The sequence below is a fragment of the Salvelinus fontinalis genome, chromosome 42 (genome assembly GCF_029448725.1).
Source record: "Salvelinus fontinalis isolate EN_2023a chromosome 42, ASM2944872v1, whole genome shotgun sequence".
NCBI lineage: Eukaryota > Metazoa > Chordata > Actinopteri > Salmoniformes > Salmonidae > Salvelinus > Salvelinus fontinalis.
The window spans coordinates 15,595,732-15,619,559 of NC_074706.1; the positions used below are offsets into that span (position 1 = coordinate 15,595,732).

Sequence of the window (23,828 nt, forward strand, 5' to 3'; positions counted from 1 at the left end):
AGCAAACAGGTTGTGTGTGTGTCTGTGTTTGGGGGTGGCAAGAATGAGAAGGGGTCATTAGGAAGGTACGTGAGAAGAGTATGCAAACACACTTGCTCTCTGAAAATTGGGCGCTAAGAGGGGGGCGAGGTGTGTTTGCGCACGTATAATTACACACATCCCACTAGGCAAACCACTGGTTGAATCAATGTTGTTTCCACATCATTTCAATTAAATGACGTTGAAAGAAAGTGGAAGAGACGTTGAGTTGACGCCTGTGCCGAGTGAGATGTCTGTGTTTGTATTTTTATACTTGTGAGGCCTGCGTGTGTCTGTCTTGATATGTGTCTGTCTGGTTCTGAGGGAGTGTGAGTTACGTAAGGGAACAGTATTAACCTCCCCCACACCTCTCACTGTATCTGAGTTTAATGCCAAGGCTTAGTGGGGCCACAGATGAGCTATTGAGTATGTTTGAGGTGTTGTGAAAGCCGACGTCTGCAAAATACCGTGTTTAAAACTTCACACTCCATCAACTATGGAATCACAGCCAGGAAACCACTGTCTGTCTGATGACCCTCCCAGGGATGACTCTTTCTCTCCTCGTCTCTCTCTCTCGTTTCCTATCTGTCAATTTATCGCTATTTATCAATCCCCCCCCCCCTTTTCTTAATCTCTCCCCTTTTTCTTGCTGTTCTCTCTCTCCTTGTGTGTCTCCCCGTGTGTCTCTCTGCGGGTCTGTCTGCGTGTCTCTCTCTCTCCCTTCCACCTTCTACCTCCCTCTCTCCCAGGTGGAGTGGAACTGGGCATACATGCTAAGGGAGTGAGGCTGAAACATTGGTTTGAGTGTCTCAAACACATCGGCAAGAAAGTCGAGTACTGGCACACCCTCACGCAGCAAGGAGCCCCCCCGGAGGCCCCCACGCAGTGACTGACACACACACACTTTATCGCAATTATTAAATGATAATCAATGAATGGTGAAGAAAGAAAGAAAGAAATAATAAAGTAATAAAGTAATAATAGTGATACAACATGCAATAATGAGACGGATAATGAGGATTTAATAATAACAATATTAATTATAATACAAATAATAATAGTGGGTAATTATCCCAATTTAGCTTTTTTTCTAAGTAAATACATTTGTGAAAATGTCCCTCATTGAAATGTTTAATGTGAAAGTGCTAACAAATTTTACCTTAGCCCTCAATATTGTGAAGTCACTTGCATTTCAGTCATTCAAATGTACATGAATAGGGTAGAACCTCTTACTTGCACTGTAACTACAATACTGGAACAGTCTGTAAGCACTTTTGGGCCCATTGCCCAACAAGGTCTTGTTACAAACGTTGTAATCGCCAGGTTGTTTCTACTAGGGATGTAGTTGAAAAAGGTGGGAAAAGAGATGACTGGCATCTAGCAACGCTAATGCTAACTGCTTCAGCTGTTCTAGGAAGTATGGGTAACTGCATACTTGGTGTGTCTCTGAAAGTGGGCGTGGCGAATAAAGTGGGTGTAACATCAGCGCTCTGTTATTGGTTAGATGGTTTTGACTGAGCGGTGTCGTTTTTTTTCCCCGTTTCTTAGCGTTTGGACTTCCGTTTTGAAGCCAGAAGATGAGTGCAAATTGTATTTCACTGCTACAAAGAATTGTATATTTTCAGTGAATATAACTGACAGCTTTTTATTTTTCATTAAAAGTACTGATGATGGGTGTACTGTTGCTTGTATGTGTTGTATCTGTGTGCTTACTGTGACTGTCACCCTGATGTTGGCTACACTAAGTAACTACTTCCCGCACCGGTGCGGGACAAAAGTGCTTAGCGAGCGGAAGTGAAGGACACTGTGTCCTGGTGTTGTTGCCGTTCATGCCCTCCCTATTGAGTAGACCGTATCAATGTGACACCTAGATAGTTATCAATATTTGTTATGTATTGTGTAGGTTGCCATCCTACTTGAAATAAAATTATGAGAGGGCAAAAAATGGCCACGTTAGCTACTGCTGGCGACACAGCTGATACAGGTGCCCAGTGGGAAGCACCCTCAGTTTGGCAGACACCTCGATACAACAGTAACGGTGCACTAGTCATTCTCACTGGCTAATACACTCCCTGTGCGGACCAATCAGCCACGCAAAACGATCTTTAGCGCCAACAAATCTGCCTAATTAGCTGATTCGCTTTCCATAAACCCACTTGTGTTGATCCAACCACTTCACGTCCACTTTCAGACACACTCCACGTATGCAGTTACCCATGACTCAGTTCTAGCATTAACTGTGCCAACAGCGCTAACAGCGCTAACAATGCTAACAGTACTAACAGCACTAGCAATGCTAACAGTACTAACAGTGCTAGCAATGCTAACAGTACTAACAGCGCTAACAGTGCTAACAGTACCAACAGCCCGAATAGGGCTAACAGCGCTAACAGTGCTAGTGCTAATTTAGCGTAATAGGTGTGAAAACAGTATTCACCAAGGTGCGTTAACAGCATTAGCATGTGTTTACCCTCCTCTGCATCCCTGATTTACTTCACAAAGTACCCAAGTGACGAGGACAAGTTGGATAAGTCACCTGCTATAGATGTTCTATTATGGTGGTTGTCGCTCTGATGAAAACTGGCACACCATGACGTTAAAGCACAAAATAATCCATCTGACTGTACTGTCTCTGTGTACTTGTCCGATGTCTGTACGTGATGACAGTGGGTGTCTGTATCTCCCCTTATCCTCCTGTGTGTATGTGTCTTTGCGTGTGAGTGAGTTGTTGTGTGTGCATACATTTTGCACACAAATGTGTGTGTAGACGTGTGTCTTAGTGTGTATGCGCGCGTGCGGGTTTGACTGTAAGCGTGTCACGTCCTTCTCCAAATGTCTCCATCCATGAACCCTGAAGCATGGAGCTGTGGAGAAAGACAGAACAAAAGAGACGAGACTCACTCCTACAGTACGAGACTCACTCCTACTGTATGAGACTCACTCCTACAGTACGAGACTCACTCCTACAGTACGAGACTCACTCTTACAGTACGAGACTCACTCCTACAGTACGAGACTCACTCCTACAGTACGAGACTCACTCCTACAGTACGAGACTCACTCCTACTGTATGAGACTCACTCCTACAGTACGAGACTCACTCCTACAGTACGAGACTCACTCCTACTGTATGAGACTCACTCCTACAGTACGAGACTCACTCCTACAGTACGAGACTCACTCCTACAGTACGAGACTCACTCCTACAGTACGAGACTCACTCCTACAGTACGAGACTCACTCCTACAGTATGAGACTCACTCCTACAGTACGAGACTCACTCCTACAGTACGAGACTCACTCCTACAGTACGAGACTCACTCCTACAGTACGAGACTCACTCCTACAGTACGAGACTCACTCCTACAGTATGAGACTCACTCCTATGTTCCCTGGATGTCCCCGTGGTCTAACAAACTGATGTCCTGTCACATGTGCAACAGTATGGCTGGCAGTCCAGTGAGTCACTTTTTCCTTGGTGACAGTCACACAAGATAACCCTCAGTCTGAATTATTCTCTGACCCCTGCTCTGTGCCCTTTGACCTTTGAATTTTACTGAATTGAAAGCTAGAGAGCACAGAGAGATTTTTGCGACAGTCTCAAACAAACTATAGCCCTCTACTCTAAAGAGGGGTTATCAGAAGTTATCAAATACCAACTATTGGGTGTGCAGGTTTTTGCTCCAGCTCCAGCCTAATGCAGTCTGGACAATAACAAGTGTCATCGGGTGTGTTCATGCTGGGCTGGAACAAAAGCATGCACAGTAGCTCTCGAGGACTTAGAGAGTTTCCTCCTAGTTCACTGCGCCCTTACACTAAGATTTTATTTGTAAATGACTGGATTTTTTCAATTTCGGTGAGTCTCTTGTAGACATTCAAATGTTCCATCTTGGAGAAAAGATAAGAAAAAAAACTATTAGTGTGAAAAATATGGCAAAAACTCCATCTGTAGCCAAAGGAATAGGTTCATTTGACATTTGATCAATGTCTAAGAGGAGGAATTCAGGAAGTGTCTAGGTCTAGAAGTGTCTAGGTCTAGGAGTCTCTAGGTCTAGGAGTTTAGGTCTAGGAGTGTCTAGGTCTAGGAGTGTCTAGGTCTAGGAGTCTAGGTCTAGAAGTGTCTAGGTCTAGGAGTGTCTAGGTCTAGGAGTCTAGGTCTAGAAGTGTCTAGGTCTAGGAGTCTAGGTCTAGAAGTGTCTAGGTCTAGGAGTGTCTAGGTCTAGGAGTGTCTAGGTCTAGGAGTGTCTAGGTCTAGGAGTTTAGGTCTACGAGTGTCTAGGTCTAGAAGTGTCTAGGTCTAGGAGTTTAGGTCTAGGAGTGTCTAGGTCTAGGAGTGTCTAGGTCTAGGAGTGTCTAGGTCTAGGAGTCTAGGTCTAGAAGTGTCTACGTCTAGGAGTGTAGGGAACTATGCGAGAGAGACTACCCAGGCTGTTTTTATGAGAGAGGACTACCCATGGAGCTTAAAAGACTACCATGGGTTGGTTGGACAACAGAGATCCCGGGGATGGACAACAGAGACCCCCCTCCCCCTCCCCGCCCTGTGATGGATTTCCCCAGAGGAAAGAGAGATTGGCTGTGATGAATTATACTCAGCATGGCAACAATCCCTCCCAGAGGCTCGACCACTGGACTGTGTGGACAATCATGGACTAATGTACATGTAGGATCAAAGGATACCGACACAACGTTTGTGTGTGTGTGTGTGTGTGCGTGCTTGCAAGTGTGTGTGTGCGTTGTGTACATGTCTGTGTGTGTGTGTGCGTGTTCATGCATTGAATCTGAACACACTCATGGACACCCCACTCCCCCACCCTCCCTTGCAACAAAACAAAACACTGGCATAAAGTAGACAGTGACCTCTCACCATGGATTCCTTCACCAGAGACAGACCTGGAGGGGTTAATAACCCTAAGGACAGAGGCCCAATCCTGTGGCCCCTGGCTACAGTTTGGACACCTTATAGTTCCAACGTTGGTCCACTAAAGCACACTATTACCCTGTTCACATTACTGAGCCAAACACAGCCAAGTCAAGCCAAGCTATACTCCACTGACTTGGTAACCCATCTACTGTAGTTGCTTGAATGGAAAAAGGACAATGTGAAAAGAAAATATCCAGGCTTAGCACAGTATGGTTTGGGTCAGCCCTGTAGTGTGAATTAGACATCTCAGTCAGTCAACAGTCTTCTGGACTTTTTCTTACTTTCTAATCGTTGTCTGGGATCTCTGTGTTCGTAATTCTGTACTTGGACGAAGGTGTGAATGAAGGCGTCATGATGGATAGCAACAACAAAAAAAGACGATTGAACATGGCTAGCGGTAGAATGTGACACGGCTCACGGATCGTCACAGCTAGGGACTGAACTCTGAGACAACGGGTGAGAAGTTCAGCTCGTCTGGTCTTTCGCGGTCACCAAGAGCACACGTTGAGGGACCTTGACCAAGACGGCGGTGGAGTGGAGAGGGCGGAATCTGTTCTTCTCTATGCACACCAACGACGACACAGGAAGCCTCTCCACCCGCAGCAACAACAGTGAAACGGATAATCAAATGATGAACATCTCCGATGTCACTACGTGACATGTTGTCAAAGATGCATTCATGGGTTTTTTGTATGTTATACTGAGTATGTATACAACGGGTGGGTCTAATCCTGAATGCTGATTGGTTAAAACCGCAGTCCAGCCGGTGTCTATTCCACAAGTTACTCAGTATGTATGTACTTCCCTCGCCGGGATATTCCTTATCATGTGAAGCCAGGCTTGGACTTGGAGTTATTTATTATCTTGCCTAGGTGATCTGATGCTTTATTTTCTCTCAGATTCTCTCCATCTCTGCCTTTTACTTGTTGTCGGTCAAGCGAACTCGACTTTGTTCATCATGTGACAAAAACAAACCGTATGCATCATGACATTCTAATAAAGAATTGCATGTGTAATGATTGTCATATATATATGCATATGCAACTAACATTATAACTAACATTGATCAATGGCAATTTCTTTATGGTTGATATCATTGACATGGCATCGTCACTCAAATCTGTTTGAGCTATCATCGCTGATGTGTACTCGTTGGTTTGTAATTTATTGTTTGTAAGTTGCTCAATTTTATGCTTTACTCGGTCCGCAGTTGCTTTAAAGCCTTTATCGTCAGGGAATGGGGAGACAGGGTGGAGGGGGAGGACTATTGTTACAGCATCTCTGTTTACTGACTGACGTAATGGCTATCTCTATGTTGGAACATACGCTGTGATTGACATCCTGTGGTGAGTTTGTGGAACTACTTTTTTTTAAATAAACTGAACCCGTTTCAGTGACTTACTGTGTACGTTATTTGGACAGCAGAGTGATTTAAATAGCACATTCGTCCAAAAAGATGTCCATACCACATGTGGAGAGATGTCAACTTTTATTATTTGATAAGTCATGCATTTTGTGACAACCTATAGCAAGCCCTACCGAGTATTTATTTTAAAACACTTTGACAGTCATTCTATGGAGTTACAATGAACATGTAATTTCATAGAATGAAGTTGTCCTTTTCTTTTGCAAACGTGGCTTTTTTATATATGCATGCTACCCTCTCTCCCTCTCTCTTCCTCCTTCTCTCACGGCTCGGTCACTCGGCCCACGAACAGTGGGGCCTTGGCCTGGTCGCTCCACAGTATCATCAGGAAGGGCCTGAGGGCTGAGAAGGAAGAGAAGGAGCGGGAGAAAGAGAGGGAGGTGGCCGCCCCAGCCTCCACACCTTCCTCCGTCAGGGAGACGAAGGCCCGGTGGCGGGCTTCCGTCAGGAGCAACTCGTTGTCGGGGTAGAGGCCACACAGGTTGGCGCTGTCGAACAGCTCCGACAAACCTAAGGGAAGAAAGAGGTGTGGGAGTAAGAGGAGGGAGATATGGAGAAGGAGAGCGAAGAGGGGCAGAAGGAAAAAGAGAAGGTAGAGGGAGAGAAGTGAGAGAGTCAAATCAAGAAAAGCCAGAGTTGTTGGTTTAGGTTGACTTAGAACGACCTGGGGAAATCCATTCCTGCCTCTGGATGAAGACATTTTTGTTGTAGCCAAGCACAAACATCTGGTTCAACTAATCAAGGGCTTGGTGGCTAGTTGAATCAGGTGGCTACAACAAAATGCACAGTCTTATAATTCGAACAGTCAGGCAGCAGGTAAGCTAAAAGACAGACAGAGAGACACGCATACGGACAGACCTATCTTCCTGAGCAGGGTGTTCATCTCGGTCCGGATGTCCAGTTTGATTTTGGGCAGAGTGACCTCGGTGGCCTGGGGAGACACCTGATTCATCTGCTCCACCATCTGGCTCACTGCCTTGTCCGTCATCTTCCCCTCCACCAATTGCAGGTCTGAGAGCTTGGCAGTGGGCGGGAGCAAGATGAACAAGCTACTTGCACCAGAGAGAGGGAACATCGCCACCTATGGGTGATAGACAAGGTCAGAATGTTACGTAGATTGTGTGTGTGATCGCTTACGGTGTATCTGTGCATGTAAGTGTGGGTGTGTGTAATCAAAATGGTTACCTGTGCCTTCACTGCCGGGACATATTTCACAGCCAATTTGTATTTGGCACTGTAGAGGACAGGCACCTTCACAGTATCACCATTCAGTTTCACAAATGGAAACATGTTGGATTTTGCATCAAATTTCATCTTCCATTGACCTGAAACAGATATATTTATTATCCACATACTCCATATCCGCTAAAATAGACTATATCCTATCAGATAGATTGAGCATCGGTGCTTACCAAGAGCTTACTTTGATCACACACATGCACAAACACACACACACACACACACACAGGATACTGACCATTGAAAAACACAGCATTGAGGAGTAGCAGTTCAGTGTGGGCGGGAACAGAGTCGACCAGCTCTTTGATTTTATTATTTGTCTGCTTTGCAACCCAACTGTTGATCATTTCCACGTTTACCTCACTGCTATTGGTCAATTTGACTGGATCCGCATCGTAGAACTGCATGGATTGGTTGGTAAAGGACTCACTCAACTTCATATCTGAGGGGGGAGAGAGAGGGAATGTCAGAGAGGTGGACAGACAGACAGACAGACAGACAGACAGACAGACAGACAGACAGACAGACAGACAGAGTGAGTGAGTTAAGGGGGTATGGCGACAATGATTAAATTGACAATATACGACGAGAATTCAAAATTATATGTGGAGAACAAGCTATAACTATCATGAGTATTAATTGTGCTCTGGTAGTACTGGGGTTGTAGTAGATCTGGGAGGCCATCTTCAGTGTGTCCTGAAGTTTCAGCTTCAGTTTCTTCACCTCGGAATGAACACAGAAGAAGTCGTGAGACAGACAGAGAGCCGTCTCCATGTCTCTCCTTGTCTTGCCACGAGCCCCTAATGAGAAAGAGAGAGAGAGAGAGAGAGAGAGAGAGAGAGAGAGAGAGAGAGAGAGAGAGAGAGAGAGAGAGAGAGAGAGAGAGAGAGAGAGAGAGAGAGAGAGAGAGAGAGAGAGAGAGAGAGAGAGAGAGAGAGAGAGAGAGAGAGGATGATACAGTATGTATTTTACTTGGCCTTCCATACATCAATCATTCAGTGAGAGTTTATATCAAGAGTGTTGCTTTATTTTCAAAAGAACTGAGGTCTAGAGTATGAGCGCAGTTGGACAACCCCTCTCCATGTTCCATTTTAAAGAACCCCCACCCTCTCTTACTTACCTAGTAACAGGTGGGTTAACACCCCGCTGATGCTGATTGGAGAGAAGAGCAGGTTATTCATGGGCTGTGATTGGCTGAGGTGGGCATAAAGCTTCATGGAGAACTCATTGAGGGATTCTCCTAGCATGGCCTCCCACGACCTGCTGGTCTTGTCCTGACACGATTCCCAGGGGGTCATGAACCCAACGCAGGAGTAAGGAAGAACGGTGGGCGCAGCTAAAAGAAATGGCAAATGAAGATTATAATTTCAACAAATCAAGAGTGTGACAGTGTCTTGAACATTGCAGGTGAATGTCTAACATTTGGACATTATGGCTATTTGGAATCAATTTGGACATTTGCGAATTACACCAATTTAACAAATGTGTATATATATGCAAATTTTGAGAGTGTAATGGAAGAAGAAGAAGGTTAGCTAAACGTACCTTCCACAATTAGTTCAATTGTATTAAAGTTGCTGCTGTCTCTACCCTCCTCAGCTGTCTCACAGTAGTATATGCCGGCATCCTCCATTTTGACCTCATTAAGTGTGATTGTCATATCTTTTTCAAGGGGGCCAAAAAGCCATTCTAGTCTGTCACCATCCACCATTTCTCCAGTCTCTGCAGGATTCAACTGCTTCCGTGTGCCGATTGTCATTCCTTTATCATATCTGTACCAATGGACCAGGTCTTTGCTGGATGGTGGGCGATCACAAGGTAAATTCACAGTGGACCCTTCATTTACTTTGAGAATGTAGCTGCTTGACACTGGAGGGACAGAGACCAAAATGGAAGACAGAAAGACAGCACAACAGTAGAAATATTTTCTGGAGCCAACCTCAAAATGAATGCAATGTTTTCTGACCTGTAGAGTTTGCTAAACTGCAACAAAATAATTGCCCCATATTTCACCAGTGTTTCGGAATCACAATCTATGAATACACTGAAGTTCTGGGGCTGTATGTTTAAATCGACTGAATGACTTATTCATTGTGATCTAAACCCTCTTGTCATGACTTGCCCTTTAAGGTGAGGATCATATGCGCCAGATTGCCCCTCCCCTCTCTCCTCTCTTCGCCAAAACTCCATCATCCAAAAGTGGGGAATGAAACAATATTTCTCTAATCCAAAGAGTTGGAGTGGTCCGTGGTATTTAAAGAACAATTATATCAGATCAGTTGTGTTTTGGGATCTCATGAAGGACAATATAACAACCTAACCCTATCTCTGAATGTATATATTTCCCAGTTGTCAGGGTCACACCCAAATGTTGGGGGAATGTATATTATTAAATATGAAACTATTTGTGAGAAGATGTAATGTGATGTTAGCTTTGATTTTCATATGAAGTCTTAACCAGTCAGTGACCACACCCACTAGAGCACAGACATTACGACAGAATGAGGGATCGCCCCTTTTTCCCAGAGTGCTTAAATAGGACTCGTGACAAAATGTACATTAGGCTAGCGAGACCGACAGCGTGAGCTGAAAGGTACAGAATGGCTAGAAACTCTGAAACTTTATTCAGAGAAGAAGAAAACCTCTACAAGTCCAGACATCACGAGAACCACACAAATGGTTAGACTCTATAGACCAGCTATGTGCAGCGCCAGCTGAATACGTTAGAAATGGTTTAGAAATCTACAAAACTAAAGACTACACATTCACAGTCAGCAGCTGTATATTTAAAATAGTTTAGGAAACTCGACCGAAGACAAGAGACAAAGAACAATTTCCTCTCACCACCCTATTCTAAGGAACAGAGCCGCTGGACAAGTTACGACTGCAAAGGACATGGTGACCTCTGGTGGACAACCAGAGACTTTCTGTCGACTGACTCTCCAGAAAATGGACCGGCAATTTCAACAGAGAGACAACAAAGGCATACAATTATAAATAAGTACATTGCAATTATTTTCGAATGAACGGGGCCGTTGATGTGCAAAGTATTAGCATTTCCATGAGCATAGTTATCAGCTGTTTGTGTGATAGTGAAGTCCTTTGTCTTTTCTCCCGCTCTTTCTTACATGCCCCTCCCTTTTCATTTTGTGTAGCAAGCCGTCATATCGGTTTATTACCCTCGGGACCTTTCATTGCTTTATGGAGTAATCAATGTGTAAGCTATTCTGTTTTTGTTTATGTATTTCTGTGTGATTATTTAGTTAGTTAGTAAATAAAAAATTAAGCCAGTTTGTATATAGCTCTGATTCATAATTTATGCTAGGGTTTGTGCAGATATCCAAGGATTTTGCGACATTCTGAATGAGACTGATAGAAGGTAACAATTAATTCATGACTGATTGATGACTGAAATGTAAGAGATCTTTATATCTATGAGAGTTCATTCGTAAAACGGTAACTCGTTAAATAAACTTTTTCCGTGGTGCCCCAAGATTGGGAATGAGTAAATTGTTACAGGATTCATTTAATCATCGTAATAATTGAACATAGTTAATCGAGTTGATAAAACAATCGTCGCAACATTAATGATAGCCAAGACACGACACTCTGCTAACGTTGTCGTCCTATTTCTCTTCTCAACATAGACTTGAAGATTAATTACTAAGTATAAAAATGTAGGCACTCTGTACGAATAAGGAAAAGTGAACCAGTGATTGAGTTTTAACTTGTAACATGATTAAAAAAAAATGTTTAAATGAAGTGGAGTGTCAATTTCAAGAAAGGCCTACATCACGTCACAGGCAGTTGTGATGAAAATAGGAGGTGACAGTATGCGTCCTCACCATCAACCTGGACGATGTGCACTTTTTGCCACTCCATATCATTCTGCTTGATCACACATTCATATTCCCCCTCGTTGGCTACACTGACAGGAGAGATTTCCAGATAGAAGCCATCCTTGGAAAGCTTGAGTTGCTTTGAGGATTCTGGGTAGTCGGGAACCAGGAAGTCGTTGTATTTCCAGGTGATCTTAGCCCCAGCAAAGCTTTGTTGGTTTTGGCCAGGGAGACATGGGAAGACCAGGGTGGAGCCAGGTACACCTTGCAGGACCCCAACGGAGGAAGAGAAAAGCTGGATAGAGGAGACAGAGATGGACAACCAAACAAGAAGGTGGAGGCAGTAAGGTACATGAGGTGTCTCGCCACATTAGCATTTGTCCTAAAAACCAGGGTTTGATATTACAAAACAAAATGGGCCAGTTTCCCAGAACCAGATTTACGCCTACACTCCTGGGCCCTTATTCAAAAAGTGTCTTCGAGTAGTAGTGCTGATCTAGCGTCAGATCTGCCTTGTCCATATTATCCTATTCATTATGATCTAAAAGCGAAAGCCGAACAGCAATCCTACTCTTTGTAAATGCAGGTAACGGACCCGGGACTAAAAAGCATTTTCAACAGAGATTCTCCATTTAGCATGCTTTTCAGTCCACGAGTGTTCTTAATCTTTCTCCAGGAAACTGGCCCTTTGTGTTTACCTCAAAGACAAGCAGGAGGGAGACACACGATAGGACTGAAATCCCCATCTAGGGAAGATGAAGAAAGATAGGGGGGGAGAGAAGAGGTAGGAAGGGACGGTGGGACACAGCGGGCAAAGGGGCAGTGGGAATGAAAAAATCAATAGAAGAAAAAACAACAAGACTAGTTTGGCACATATTCATGGATTCTTTCCTAATCCGATTGGTCATTCACTCATGCTCTATATCTCAGTGCAACAAGAAAAATATTAGACATGGCATTTGCAGTTATAACAACATAGACAAGCAATATCAGAAATATTATTTCTAGAGTAACTAACCATGATATCCCTATGACAGTAGGCCTATCGTGATTGAGTCATTGGTAGATCTTTAGAAAGGCATTTAAAAAGTTTACTCACACTGCAGGTCACTTGCAAATATTACAGCATCAGAAATTGTCTAAGGCGGATGATGATATATTATCTCAACTGGGGGGAAAAAAGGGTTCACGTCCTACTGCGTGTGTTCAGTATGTGTGTCCTTCCCTTCCCTCCTCTCACCAAAAATAATGACTTATCTGTTTACTGTTTGATTAGTGGTCTTGTGTGTTTGCACTTTGTACGGGCTGATTTACCGAAAATCACATGGTTATTTGGCAAAAGCTCCCATAATACACTGAACAAAAAATAGAAACGCAACATCTAGTGTTGGTCCCGTGTTACACGAGCTGAAATAAAATTAAATTAAATGTTCCATACGCAGAAGTTTATTTCTCTCAAATGTTGTGCACAAAGTTTTTTTTTTCTTCTTTTTTCTAACATCCCTGTTAGAGAGCATTTCTCCTTTGCCAAGACAATCCATCCACCTGACAGGTGTGGCATATCTAGAAGATGATTAAACAGCATAATCTTTACACAGGTGCACCTTGTGCTGGGAACAATAAAAGGACACTCTAGAATGTGCAGTTTTGTCACACAACACAATGCCAAAGATGTCTCGAGTTTTGAGAGAGCGTGCAACTGGCATTCTGACTGCAGGAATGTCCACCAGAGCTGTTGTAAGGGAATTTTATTTTAATTTCTCTACCATAAGCCGCCTTCAATGTCAATTTAGAGAATTTGGCAGTACGTCCAACCGGCCTCACAACTGCAGATCACGTGTATGGCGTTGTGTGGGCGAGCGGTTTGCTGATGTCAACGTTGTGAACAGAGTGCCCCATGGTGGCGGTGGGGTTGTGGTGTGGGCAGGCATAAGCTACAGACAACTAATACAACTGCATTATATCTATGTCAATTTGAAAGCACAGAGATGCTGTGACGAGATCCTGAGGCCCATTGTCGTGCCATTCATCTGCCGCCATCACCTGATGTTTCAGCATGATAATGCATAGGCCCATGTCTCAAGGATCTGTACACTATTCCTGGAAGCTGAAAATGTAATTTATAGAGTAACTAACTAGTTCTTCCATGGCCTGCATACTCAACAGACATGTCACCCGTTGAGCATGTTTGGGATGCTCTGGATAGACACGTACAACAGTGTGTTCCCGCCAACATCCAGCAACTTCGCACAGCCATTGAAAATGAGTGGAACAACATTCCACAGGCCACAATCATCAACCTGATCAACTCTATGCAAAGGAGATGCATGAGGCCACACCAGATACTGATCCATGCCCCTACCTTTTTTTAAGGTATTGGAGACAAACAGATTCATATCTATATTCCCAGTCATATGAAATCCATATATCATATCAAATCAAATTAAATTCTATTTGTCACATGTGCCGAATACAACAGGTGTAGGCCTTACAGTGAAATGCTTACTTACAAGCTCTTAACCAACAATGCAGTTTTAAGAAAATACCTAAAAAAAAGTAAAAGATAAGAATAACAAATAATTAAAGAGCAGCAGTAAATAACAATAGTGGGGCTATATACAGAGGGTACCGGTACAGAGTCAATGTGTCAATGTGCTGGGGCACCGGAATTGAGGTAATTATGTACTGTACATGTAGATGTCAGTTATTAAAGTGACTATGCAAAGATAATAACAGAGAGTAGCAGCAGCGTGGGGGGGATGATTAGCTGTTCAGGAGTTTTATGGCTTGGGGGTAGAAGCTGTTTAGAAGCCTCTTGGACTTAGACTTGGCGCTCCGTTACCACTTGCCGTGCAGTAGCAGGGAGAACAGTCTATGACTGGGGTGGCTGGAGTCTTTCACAATTTTTAGGGCATTCCTCTGACACCACCTGGTATAGATGTCCTAGCAGGAAGCTTGGCCCCGGTGATGTACTGTGCCGTACGCAACACCCTTTGTAGTGCCTTGTGATCAGAGGACGAGCAGTTGCCATACCAGGCGGTGATGCAACTCATCAGGATGCCCTCGATGGTGCAGCTGTAAAACCTTTTGAGGATCTGAGGACCCATGCCAAATCTTTTCAGTCTCCTCAGGGGGATTAGGTTTTGTCTTGCCCTCTTCACGATTGTCTTGGTGTGCTTGGACGATGTTAGTTTGTTGGTGATGTGGACGCCAAGGAACTTGAAGCTGTCAACCTGCTCCACTACAGCCACGTCGATGAGAATGGGGGTGTGCTCGGTCCTCCTTTTCCTCTAGTCCACAATCATCTCCTTTGTCTTGATCACGTTGAGGGTGAGGTTGTTGTCCTTGCACCACATGGTCAGGTCTCTGACCTGCTCCCTATAGGCTGTCTCATTGTTGTTGGTGATCAGGCCTACCACTGTTGTGTCATCAGCAAACTTAATGACGGTGTTGGAGTCATCCCTGGCCGTGCAGTCATGAGTGAATAGTGTTGTACAGGAGGTACCTGAGCACGCACCCCTGAGGGGCCCCCGTGTTGAGGATCAGCATGGCGGATGTGTTGTTACCTACTTTTACCACCTGGAGGCGGCCCGTCAGGAAGTCCAGGATCCAGTTGCAGAGGGAGGTGTTTAGTTCCAGGGTACTTAGCTTAGTGATGAGCTTTGAGGGCACTATGGTGTTGAACACTGAGCTGTAGTCAATGAACAGCATTCTCACATAGGTGTTCCTTTTGTCCAGGTGGGAAAGGGCATTGTGGAGTGCAATAGAGATTGCATCATCTGTGGATCTGTTGGTGTGGTATGCACATTGGAGTGGGTCTAGGGTTTCTGGGATAATGGTGTTGATGTGAGCCATGGCCAGCCTTTCAAAGCATTCACGGCTACAGATGTGAGTGCTACAGGTCGGTAGTCATTTAGGCAGGTTACCTTAGTGTTCTTGGGCACAGGGACTATGGTGGTCTGCTTGAAACATGTTGGTATTACAGACTCGGACAGGGAGAGGTTGAAAATGTCAGTGAAGACACTTGCCAGTTGGTCAGCGCATGCTTGGAGTACACGTCCTGATAATCCGTCTGGCCCAGGGGCCTGAATGTTGACCTGTTTAAAGGTCTTACTCACATTGGCTGCGGAAAGCGTGATCACACAGTCGTCCGGAACAGCTGATGGTCTCATGCATGTTTCAGTGTTACTTGCCTCGAAGCGAGCATAGATGTAATTTAGCTTGTCTGGTAGGCTCACTGGGCAGCTCTCGGCAGTTCTTCCCTTTGTAGTCTGTAGTAGTTTGCAAGCCCTGCCACATCCGACGAGCGTCGGAGCCGGTGTAGTGCGATTCGATCTTAGGGCATAATGAATATATTTAAATTGACTGATTTCCTTATGTGAACTGTAACTCAGTAAAATCCGTGAAATTGTTGCATGTTGCATTTATATTTCTGTTCGGTATAGTTTATCTTTGTATTTTTTATAGTTATGTATATTCATCTTGATTAACATTGATAAGGTCAACTTTTCACAAATATGTATCAATATAATATTTATGTGTGCCGCTTGTTGTTTTGCTATAAACATAACATGAACGAATGAACATGAACAAACATGAACGAATGAAAATGAACATTCGTGTTATTTTATGGATGATTATGGATGAGTTTTTATTCGTATTAAGTACATGATAAATCGACATTGCAAGGCAGCGATCGATTAGTAGAGCCTTTTCATTTGGGCGTATTAGAATCCGAATAGGTTTCACTCAGTCATGTCCAATCGTAAACCGGATGCATAAGGAAAGTCTAAAGTTTTGGGAAGTTTTTGCAGTCAGATTAGTATGACATATTACAAACAAAGGCTTACAGCAAATAATGTAAATATGTGAACATGCACATGGAAACGTGAAATTTAAGTCAAATCGCCTGAAAAAGAGAGTAAGTTTATTCCTTATATAATTTGCTAGCCGTTAGCGGAGCAGTGCAACCAAACAATGTAGACATAACCGAAGTAGTTATTAAAAGTTGCTTTTAAATGTTTCAAATAATTATCTCATAAAGAGCTTCAGATAATAATGTACGTTGACGTAAACGCATGTGTGTTTATTAGTTAGCAACGCTCTTTGTTGATGTTGTTTCTACCACTTAGCTAACGTTTTTCAACCGGATATTATGCCGCTTAATGTCCTTATCTACGAAAGACGTGTTTGCAAGTCGCAGGGTTAGAGGGTACAGTGGAGATGGAGTTGTAAACAATTTGGTTTATCAAACATTTACGCAAGATCTGTTTAATTCATATGAATGTTACAAATACGAAAAGAAAAAAAAAAAAATATCGCTGAATTTTCTTTGTTGAAAACGACATGCAGCCTGAGCTTCAATGTGGTTAATCTTTAACCCAAAGGCTGGATGTATGATGTCGATTTCACACATCTCGAACTGCTAACACAAGACGAGTCCACTTAACTATTAGCTTAACTACAATCCACTTAACTATAGCTATTAGTTTAGCCTAGATCAGAGCTCTATGTTGACATCCACATATATGGCCCTTGGATATAAAATCTGCTTTTGTACATTGATTTTATTTCCATTGTTTGCTGAATTTCCCCCTCAACCCACAGTGTATATCAACCAAAGCAGCGGCAAGGTGTGAGAGTACTGGCAATCGCCGGCTATGGAAACGCAGTTCAGCATCGATGACGCGTTTGTGCTGGAGGGAGAGGATGAAGTGGTATCTGATGGAGAGAAGGAAGGATGGAAGGGCCGAGAGAAAGACAGAGAGGGGGGAGAGATGACGTTCGGTACCCTGTCCTTTGCCAAACCCCAGACTCACTCGCCCTCCGCTGTGGCTGGCTCCCCCGACCACAGCAGCAGTCTGAAGTACCAGGTGATGCCCCATCATACACACACATACGTATAGACATAACACACATACACACATAGAAGTGATATCAGGGTGTGGTGGTGACCTAACATTTTTCTCTTTCTCTCTGCTCGCACAGAATCTGGAAAATGAAGACGTCTTGGGCAGCAGTGGCAATTCCTCTTTCAATAACTTCTTCAAAATCAGGTTTGTCTTCATTGGCGTGTTGTGATTGCATCTGGCATTACCTAGATGAGAATGGCACCCTCAAATTTAAATGCGTGTTCCTTATTTTCTATGATATCAAGAAAGATGTTCAACTATCCCATTTCCCCCCCCCCCCCCCCTCAGTGATCCTGCGACTCTGTCTTACTGCAGCTCCCAGTGGTCGTTCAGCACCTTGAGCTCTGTCACCCAGCTCTCTGCACACTGCTGCGGGTAATTAACCACGCACGCAAACGCACACACAAGCAGTCATTCACAAGAATGCATTACACTGGACCATGCCCACAATATCACATAAGATCAAGGATGTACTCACACACACTCTCAAACACCCACAATGACTGAGGAAAACCCTGATGTTTTCCTCAGGTGGACGTCTCACCCTCTGGTGAAGAAGAACAGAAGAGTGGTCCTCGCCTCATTCCTTCTCCTCGTCACTGGAGTCGGTAAGTCACACCATCTCTGCTGAAAGAGAAAACATCAACCGTGATTCTCATTCAACAGTGTTTTTCGCCAATCCATTCCTGGGCGAACGTGCAAGGTATCAGCCCAGCACTAACACACTTGATTCAACTAACCAAAGGCTTGCTGATACATTGAATCCTGTGTGTTATTACTAGGCTAGGAAAAAAATGTGCACACAGCCCAGGAATGGGTTGGGAAACACTGCAGTCTAACATTTAGTTTGTGTACGGCGGTTTATATTTTATAGATGTCTTGTTTTTTTACCACCCATTGTCAGCCATTGTAATGCATTCATGGCACTGAACTTTGCCCCGGAATAACTCCTCTTGTGTTCTCATATCTATTTTTAGTTGTCTTGAGATATTGCCTTTTCATTAAATGTCCAAGTTTTCTTTCTCTCAGCTCTCATTTTCACTGGTGTCGTAATACAATTGAATCCGGATGCAGGTAAGAAAGATTCAGTGAATGTGGGGTGTGTTGTCACATATCAGTGAAGATGTCTGTATTCTTGGTCGTTGGTAGTCTTTTACTGTGGGCTTTGACATGGTATCTTTGATGTTTTCCACAGGTGTCTCAAGTGCCATTTTCTTCATCCCTGGATTTCTTCTCTTCATTCCTGGGGGTATATAGTGCTCTTTACCTTGACTTGGTTGTATAGTCAATGTATTTCATGTTTCACACGTCTTTCAGCCTTTTCTCCTGTCTTTTTAATCATAACGTCTGGACCGTGCATGTGGGTGGGAATGTGAACTTAAACAGTCCTGTAATGGTGTGTAGAAGTCCCTACTGTCACAGACGTATCACTGTGTATGTTGAAACAAGTAATCTGCAGATTAAATACACACAGGCATTACAAAAGCTTCACAGTTTACATGTGCATTACTATGGCTTCATATGTTTACTACAGAAATGATTAAAACAGTGTGGTAATTGTTTTCTCTCCTTTTCCCTCAGTGTACCATGTGATTTACATCAGTTGTGCGGTTCGGGGAAGAAGAGGCTTCAAGTTCTTCTACTTGCCCTATTTTGAAAAATGACCCATTGCACTACACCTTTTTTTTGTCCAATTTTGAGTATTGTACTTTTTATGTAACAAAGATGTTTTTTCTTATTATGTCAAACCTTTTTACCCTGTCTTTATACTGACCACTACTACAAACTCAACCACTTTGTGCCTCGATAAGCTTCTTGCACATCCTGTATGGAAGAGAAGGAGTCTGATTTGCCCTGCCTGTTTGTGTCATGCCTCGTGAGTAAATAGTGACTGTGAAACTACAATAAACCTGTTTTTTTGTATATTACTTTTAAAAGGTCTCCATGAGTCAGTGTTTGTTAGTAGCACTGGTGTTGGGATAATGCGAACCGCATGGGGATTTTAGGACAGCTGTGATGCGGTCGGTGCCGAAAGTATTAGGTATTTCTCTCAGATGTGTTTGGTGGGGCCAGATACCCAAGATGTTAATGACTGGGATGATGAGTATTTTCGCTCTGCGTGCAAGACTATAAAGTGTTCTGCAGTGTTTTGGCTCCTTTTGGAACAAAAAGCATTTGAAAAGCATAATGTTGGTGTGTAGGGAAAACTTAGCCACATCAATGTTAGAGAAGAGTGGAGAAAAATAATCTACAATCACATTTTCATGATTGTGGACTTCAGGAAACAGCAGATGGAGCACCCCCCTATCCACATCGATGGGACAGCAATGGAGAAGGTGGAAAGTTTTAATTCCCTCTGCATACATATCACTGACAAACTGAAATGGTCCACCCACACACAGTGTGGTGAAGAAGGCGCAACAGTTTGTCACCTAAAACCCTTACAAACTTTTAGATGCACAATTGAGAGCATCCTGTTGGGCTGTATCACCGCCTGGTACAGCAACTGCACCGCCCACAACTACAGGGCGGTGCGGTCTGCACAACGCATCACTGAGGGCAAACTACCTGCCCTCCAGGACACCTACAGCACCCGATGTTACAGGAAGGCCAAAATATCAAGAACAACAACCACCCGAGCCACTGCTTGTTCACCCCGCTACCATCCAGAAGGCGAGATCAGTACAGGTGCATCAAAGCTGGGACCGAGAGACTGAAAAACAGCTTCTATCTCATGGCCATCAGACTGTTAAACAGCCATCACTAGCACAGTGAGGCTGCTGCCTCCATACAGACTTGTAATCACTGGCCACTTTAGTAAATTGAACACTAGTCACTTTAATGTTTACATGTCTTGCATTACTCGTCTCATATGTATATACTGTATTCTGTACTATCTATTGCATCTTAGCCTATGCCACTCTGACATTGCTCATCCATATATTTATATATTCTTATTCCATTCCTCAGTTAGATATTTGTTGTGGAATTGTTAGATATTACTTGTTAGATATTGCTGCACTGTCGGAACTAGAAGCACAAGCATTTCGCTATACTCGCAATAACATCTGCTTGCTAACCATGTGTATGTGACCAATTTGATTTGATTCAACTGGTAGACGGTAAACAAATTTTTATTTTATTTTATTCTGTTCAAAATACAGTTCAACAATTTACATTCTTACATCATACAAAACAGAACGCAGGTATTAACGAGAAAATATTGGAACAAACAAAAAATATAAACAAATAAACAATTCTAGTGCAATTGTAATCACTCTGAAAAAAATCTTATTGTAATGATTTAGGAAAATGTTATTCTTGTTATTGTTCAGAAGGGTTAATGTTTTAATAAAATAGTTAAATTCAACCCAATTTTTTTTACATTTTGGTATAGAATTTTGGAATTTTTGTTTGTGTATGAAGTATTTGGCAACAAGAATAAAAAAAATCACAATAATTTCAGTGGTCTTATTATCATTGCAATAGTAACATATCTTTCATGTCAAAAACATAGGTAGTGTTCATAATGGTAAATAAGTATTTTGCAAGGTTTCCCCAAAATTCTGACACAAATTTACATTCAAAGAACAAGTGGGACAGATTCTCACCTTTTTCACAGAAAACACAGATATCATCAATAGCCACACATTTGGATGTCATAGAATTACATGGATATACATTATGTCAAATTTTGAAGTGCACTTCCTTAACTTTCTTTGCTATACAGTATTTGTAAGGCCTTAACCATGCATTTTTCCAGACAATGTCAGAAATAAGCATGTTCCAGAAAAACTTTCCTCTCGGTGTAAGTTGGTTTTGTGAATGAAGAATTTGTCTTATATATTTATTACAACAAGATTTCTCAAGTAAGCCCACGCCTTCCAATCTGAGTTCTGGATAAACTTTGTGATCATTACCAAAGCTAAGATGAGTTTTCATTAGTGTAGTTAGACCACTGGGAACGTCTTTGATCACAGAAATAAACTCGCTGAAAGGTATTGGAAACTCTTTCAATGTTATAAATTTCTCATATGTGAGAATATTACCCTTGTTGTCAAAAACATCAAGAACAAAGCCAATATTCCTCTCATGCCAGCTGGGGTAGAACAATTAATTATTCCTTACAGTTATGTCTGAATTATTCCACAAAAGAGCTTTATGTGGGGAAAAATTGTGCAGGATACATATTTTCCAGACCATTAAAGCTTGTTGGTGAAACCTAGCCAATTTAGCAGGTAATCTTTCAGGAATATAATTACATTTCAGTAAAAATTGAAGACCTCTCAACTTATTAAACACCATTTTTGGAATGAAATACCATATTGAATCAGTATTGATCAAACATAATTTAAACCAGTTCATCTTGAAAGTGTTATTTATGTCAACAAAATCCAACTCTTCCAGACCTCCTTCAGCTCTTTTGTTAGAAAGAGACTTTTTTAGTTTGTGAGACTTATTTTTCCAGATGAAGTCAAGAAAGGACTTATTGATCTCTTTACAAGTAGCTGGATTTACACATAACGATAATGAGGGGTAATGAGTCCCTCTGCCTTGGACAGTAGTACTCTCCCAAGTATAGAAAGATCTCTTTAACACAGTCCTTTACAGGAATATTTTCTATTTCTTCATCATCAAATAAACTTAAGATTTTACATTTAGAAACTTTCAGTTTTAATCCTGATGCAATAGAAAATGCAGTTATAGCATTAAGGGCAAGTGTAGTATCATCATCCAGTTGGGAAATTTTGATTTCTTTGTTAAAAATGGTTAAGCCATACAAATTTGCATTATTCAGAATATCTAGAGATAGAAGTTCCACAACCAAAGTGAATAAAAATGGCGAAATTTGGCATCCCTGACATACACTTCTGTTGATACTGAATCTTTTGTAAGTATTAAGGGTTTAGTAACACAGAACTATTTATATCTTTGTAAAACATGCAAATTACTTTGATAAAATGTTCACCAAATCCCAAAAGTTTAAGAGAACTAAAGAGAAATTCATGTTCAATTGTGTCAAAGGCTTTACAGAAGTCCAAAAATAAGACAACCGCATCTGAGTCAATTGCATCTGAATAATCTATAAGGTCCAAGACTAAACGAATGTTAGAGCTTATGTGACGGCCCTTCATAAATCCTGTTTGAGTCTCATTTATAATGGTATCTATTCCTTTCTTTAATCTTCTGGCATAAACCAGAGCAATCAATTTGTAATCAATATTTAATAAAGTAATTGGTCTCCAATTGTCAATGAGAGAATGGTCTTTATCGGGCTTCGGAATCAATGAAATAAGGCCCTGTTTCATAGTGCAGACCATTTCACAATTTTTCATGCAATCTTGAAACATATTGAAAATTGGGTCGACTAGTAACTCCCAAAACTGTCTATAGAATTCTAATGACAGGCCATCAGGGCCAGGTGATTTCCAATTTTCATTGAATTCAGAGCCTCTCTAATTTCTTCAATTGACACAGGTGAATCGCAAACTGAGTGGAAATCATCCTCAATTACAGGGACATAATTCTGAATGTGGCAAATGTAGCTTTCACAACCATCTTCCTGAAATTGAGAGCCGTAAAGGTTTTCATAAAAGGAATTGACAAATTATGATATTGTAATGGGATCTTTGCATAAAACATCGTTCATTTTGAGTGCAGTTATATATTTTATTTTGTAGTTTCTCTTTTCAAATGCAAAAAAGTAACTAGTGTTTCTTTCCCCCTCTTCAATCCATTTTGCTTTTGACCTTACAAAGGCACCCTTTGCCAGAGCCGTGTATAGCTGTTCTAATTCTAGTTGTAAAGACTTGAATACAGACTCCTCTTCTTCAGATAGATTATCTTTCCTTAGAAAACTGTCAAGCTTGCTCATTATCTCTTTTTCTCTAAGGTTCTTTAATTGCATCAGCTCTTTGGCGCATTTAATGGCTACCACTCTGACTTTATATTTGAAAAATTCCCATCTACTTCCATGACCCAAGTCTTCTCTTGCAAAAATATCTTTAGCTAACGCTTTGATGTTTTCAATGAGAGTAGTATCTTTAAGAAGTGTGTTGTTTAATTTCCAATATCCTCGAGTACCTTTTGATTTTTTAGTAGCTTGTAAATTCAGGGAAATCAAGTGATGATCAGAAAAGGGAGCCAACTGATGATCTACATCTATAACAAATTGTAACAAAAAAGGGGAAATTAGGAATACATCTATTCTAGATTTACGTGACATAGTTTTGCTGGTCCAGGTATAACCCTTTGCATTCGGATTGAAATAACGCCAGGCATCCTCAACACAGAGATCCTTGCATAATGTAGTTATAATATTGCTATTTTGAGGGCTTTGACTCGTTCTAGGATGAAAACGATCAGCAGACGCATCAGATGTTTCATTAAAATCCCCTGAAATAATTAGAAAAGCCTCTGAGTATTTGTTGCTTAAATCCTGTACTTTCCTGGTTAATTGGGTAAAAGGGGTC

At 42.1% G+C, this 23,828-nt stretch overlaps 3 protein-coding genes across 5 annotated transcripts in view; 2 read left to right on the top strand and 1 right to left on the bottom strand.

Annotated features, from left to right (window-relative positions):
- The window catches only part of LOC129840944 (double C2-like domain-containing protein beta), a 54,848-nt gene extending 48,512 nt beyond the window's left edge, over nucleotides 1-6,336 (top strand). The window contains exon 11 of the mRNA XM_055908994.1: nucleotides 768-6,336. Coding sequence (XP_055764969.1) covers nucleotides 768-907 — 140 coding nt within the window. The 3' untranslated portion in view covers nucleotides 908-6,336. The remainder of the gene's footprint in view (nucleotides 1-767) is intronic.
- Nucleotides 6,337-6,411: 75 nt separating this feature from the next.
- Nucleotides 6,412-12,690, bottom strand: LOC129840943 (plasma protease C1 inhibitor-like). The gene is made up of 10 exons (XM_055908993.1): nucleotides 12,543-12,690; nucleotides 12,142-12,189; nucleotides 11,450-11,738; nucleotides 9,150-9,473; nucleotides 8,725-8,940; nucleotides 8,261-8,404; nucleotides 7,843-8,046; nucleotides 7,551-7,690; nucleotides 7,224-7,446; nucleotides 6,412-6,875 (listed from the first exon to the last, which is right to left on the bottom strand). Exons 2-10 carry the CDS (start codon nucleotides 12,187-12,189, stop codon nucleotides 6,628-6,630), a joined length of 1,836 nt encoding a protein of 611 aa, XP_055764968.1. The 5' UTR covers nucleotides 12,543-12,690; the 3' UTR covers nucleotides 6,412-6,627.
- On the top strand, nucleotides 11,705-19,292 carry LOC129840947 (transmembrane protein 134-like). 3 transcript variants are annotated; one of them, XM_055908999.1, is made up of 8 exons: nucleotides 11,705-11,791; nucleotides 17,051-17,316; nucleotides 17,432-17,499; nucleotides 17,644-17,730; nucleotides 17,887-17,963; nucleotides 18,385-18,429; nucleotides 18,551-18,604; nucleotides 18,937-19,292. In XM_055908999.1, exons 2-8 carry the CDS (start codon nucleotides 17,104-17,106, stop codon nucleotides 19,017-19,019), a joined length of 627 nt encoding a protein of 208 aa, XP_055764974.1. In that variant the 5' UTR covers nucleotides 11,705-11,791; nucleotides 17,051-17,103; the 3' UTR covers nucleotides 19,020-19,292. The 3 variants fall into 3 exon arrangements, with proteins under 3 accessions (XP_055764974.1, XP_055764975.1, XP_055764972.1); XM_055909000.1 differs by lacking the exon at nucleotides 11,705-11,791 and adding an exon at nucleotides 16,167-16,364 and having other exon boundaries at nucleotides 17,671-17,730; XM_055908997.1 differs by lacking the exon at nucleotides 11,705-11,791 and adding an exon at nucleotides 16,168-16,364.
- The last annotated feature ends 4,536 nt before the right edge of the window (nucleotides 19,293-23,828 follow it).

What these genes read in the sequence shown, in the direction of transcription:
- LOC129840943 (XM_055908993.1), bottom strand. Translation starts at nt 12,189, where the DNA reads ATGGGGATTTCAGTCCTATCGTGTGTCTCCCTCCTGCTTGTCTTTGAG. An exon ending in AATTGAACTAATTGTGGAAG is followed by an intron (nt 8,941 to 9,149) that starts GTACGTTTAGCT and finishes CATTTCTTTTAG; the next exon opens with CTGCGCCCACCGTTCTTCCT. An exon ending in CAATGCTGTGTTTTTCAATG is followed by an intron (nt 7,691 to 7,842) that starts GTCAGTATCCTG and finishes TATCTGTTTCAG; the next exon opens with GTCAATGGAAGATGAAATTT.
- LOC129840947 (XM_055908999.1), top strand. Translation starts at nt 17,104, where the DNA reads ATGGAAACGCAGTTCAGCATCGATGACGCGTTTGTGCTGGAGGGAGAG. An exon ending in GCAGCAGTCTGAAGTACCAG is followed by an intron (nt 17,317 to 17,431) that starts GTGATGCCCCAT and finishes CTGCTCGCACAG; the next exon opens with AATCTGGAAAATGAAGACGT. An exon ending in AATAACTTCTTCAAAATCAG is followed by an intron (nt 17,500 to 17,643) that starts GTTTGTCTTCAT and finishes CCCCCCCCTCAG; the next exon opens with TGATCCTGCGACTCTGTCTT.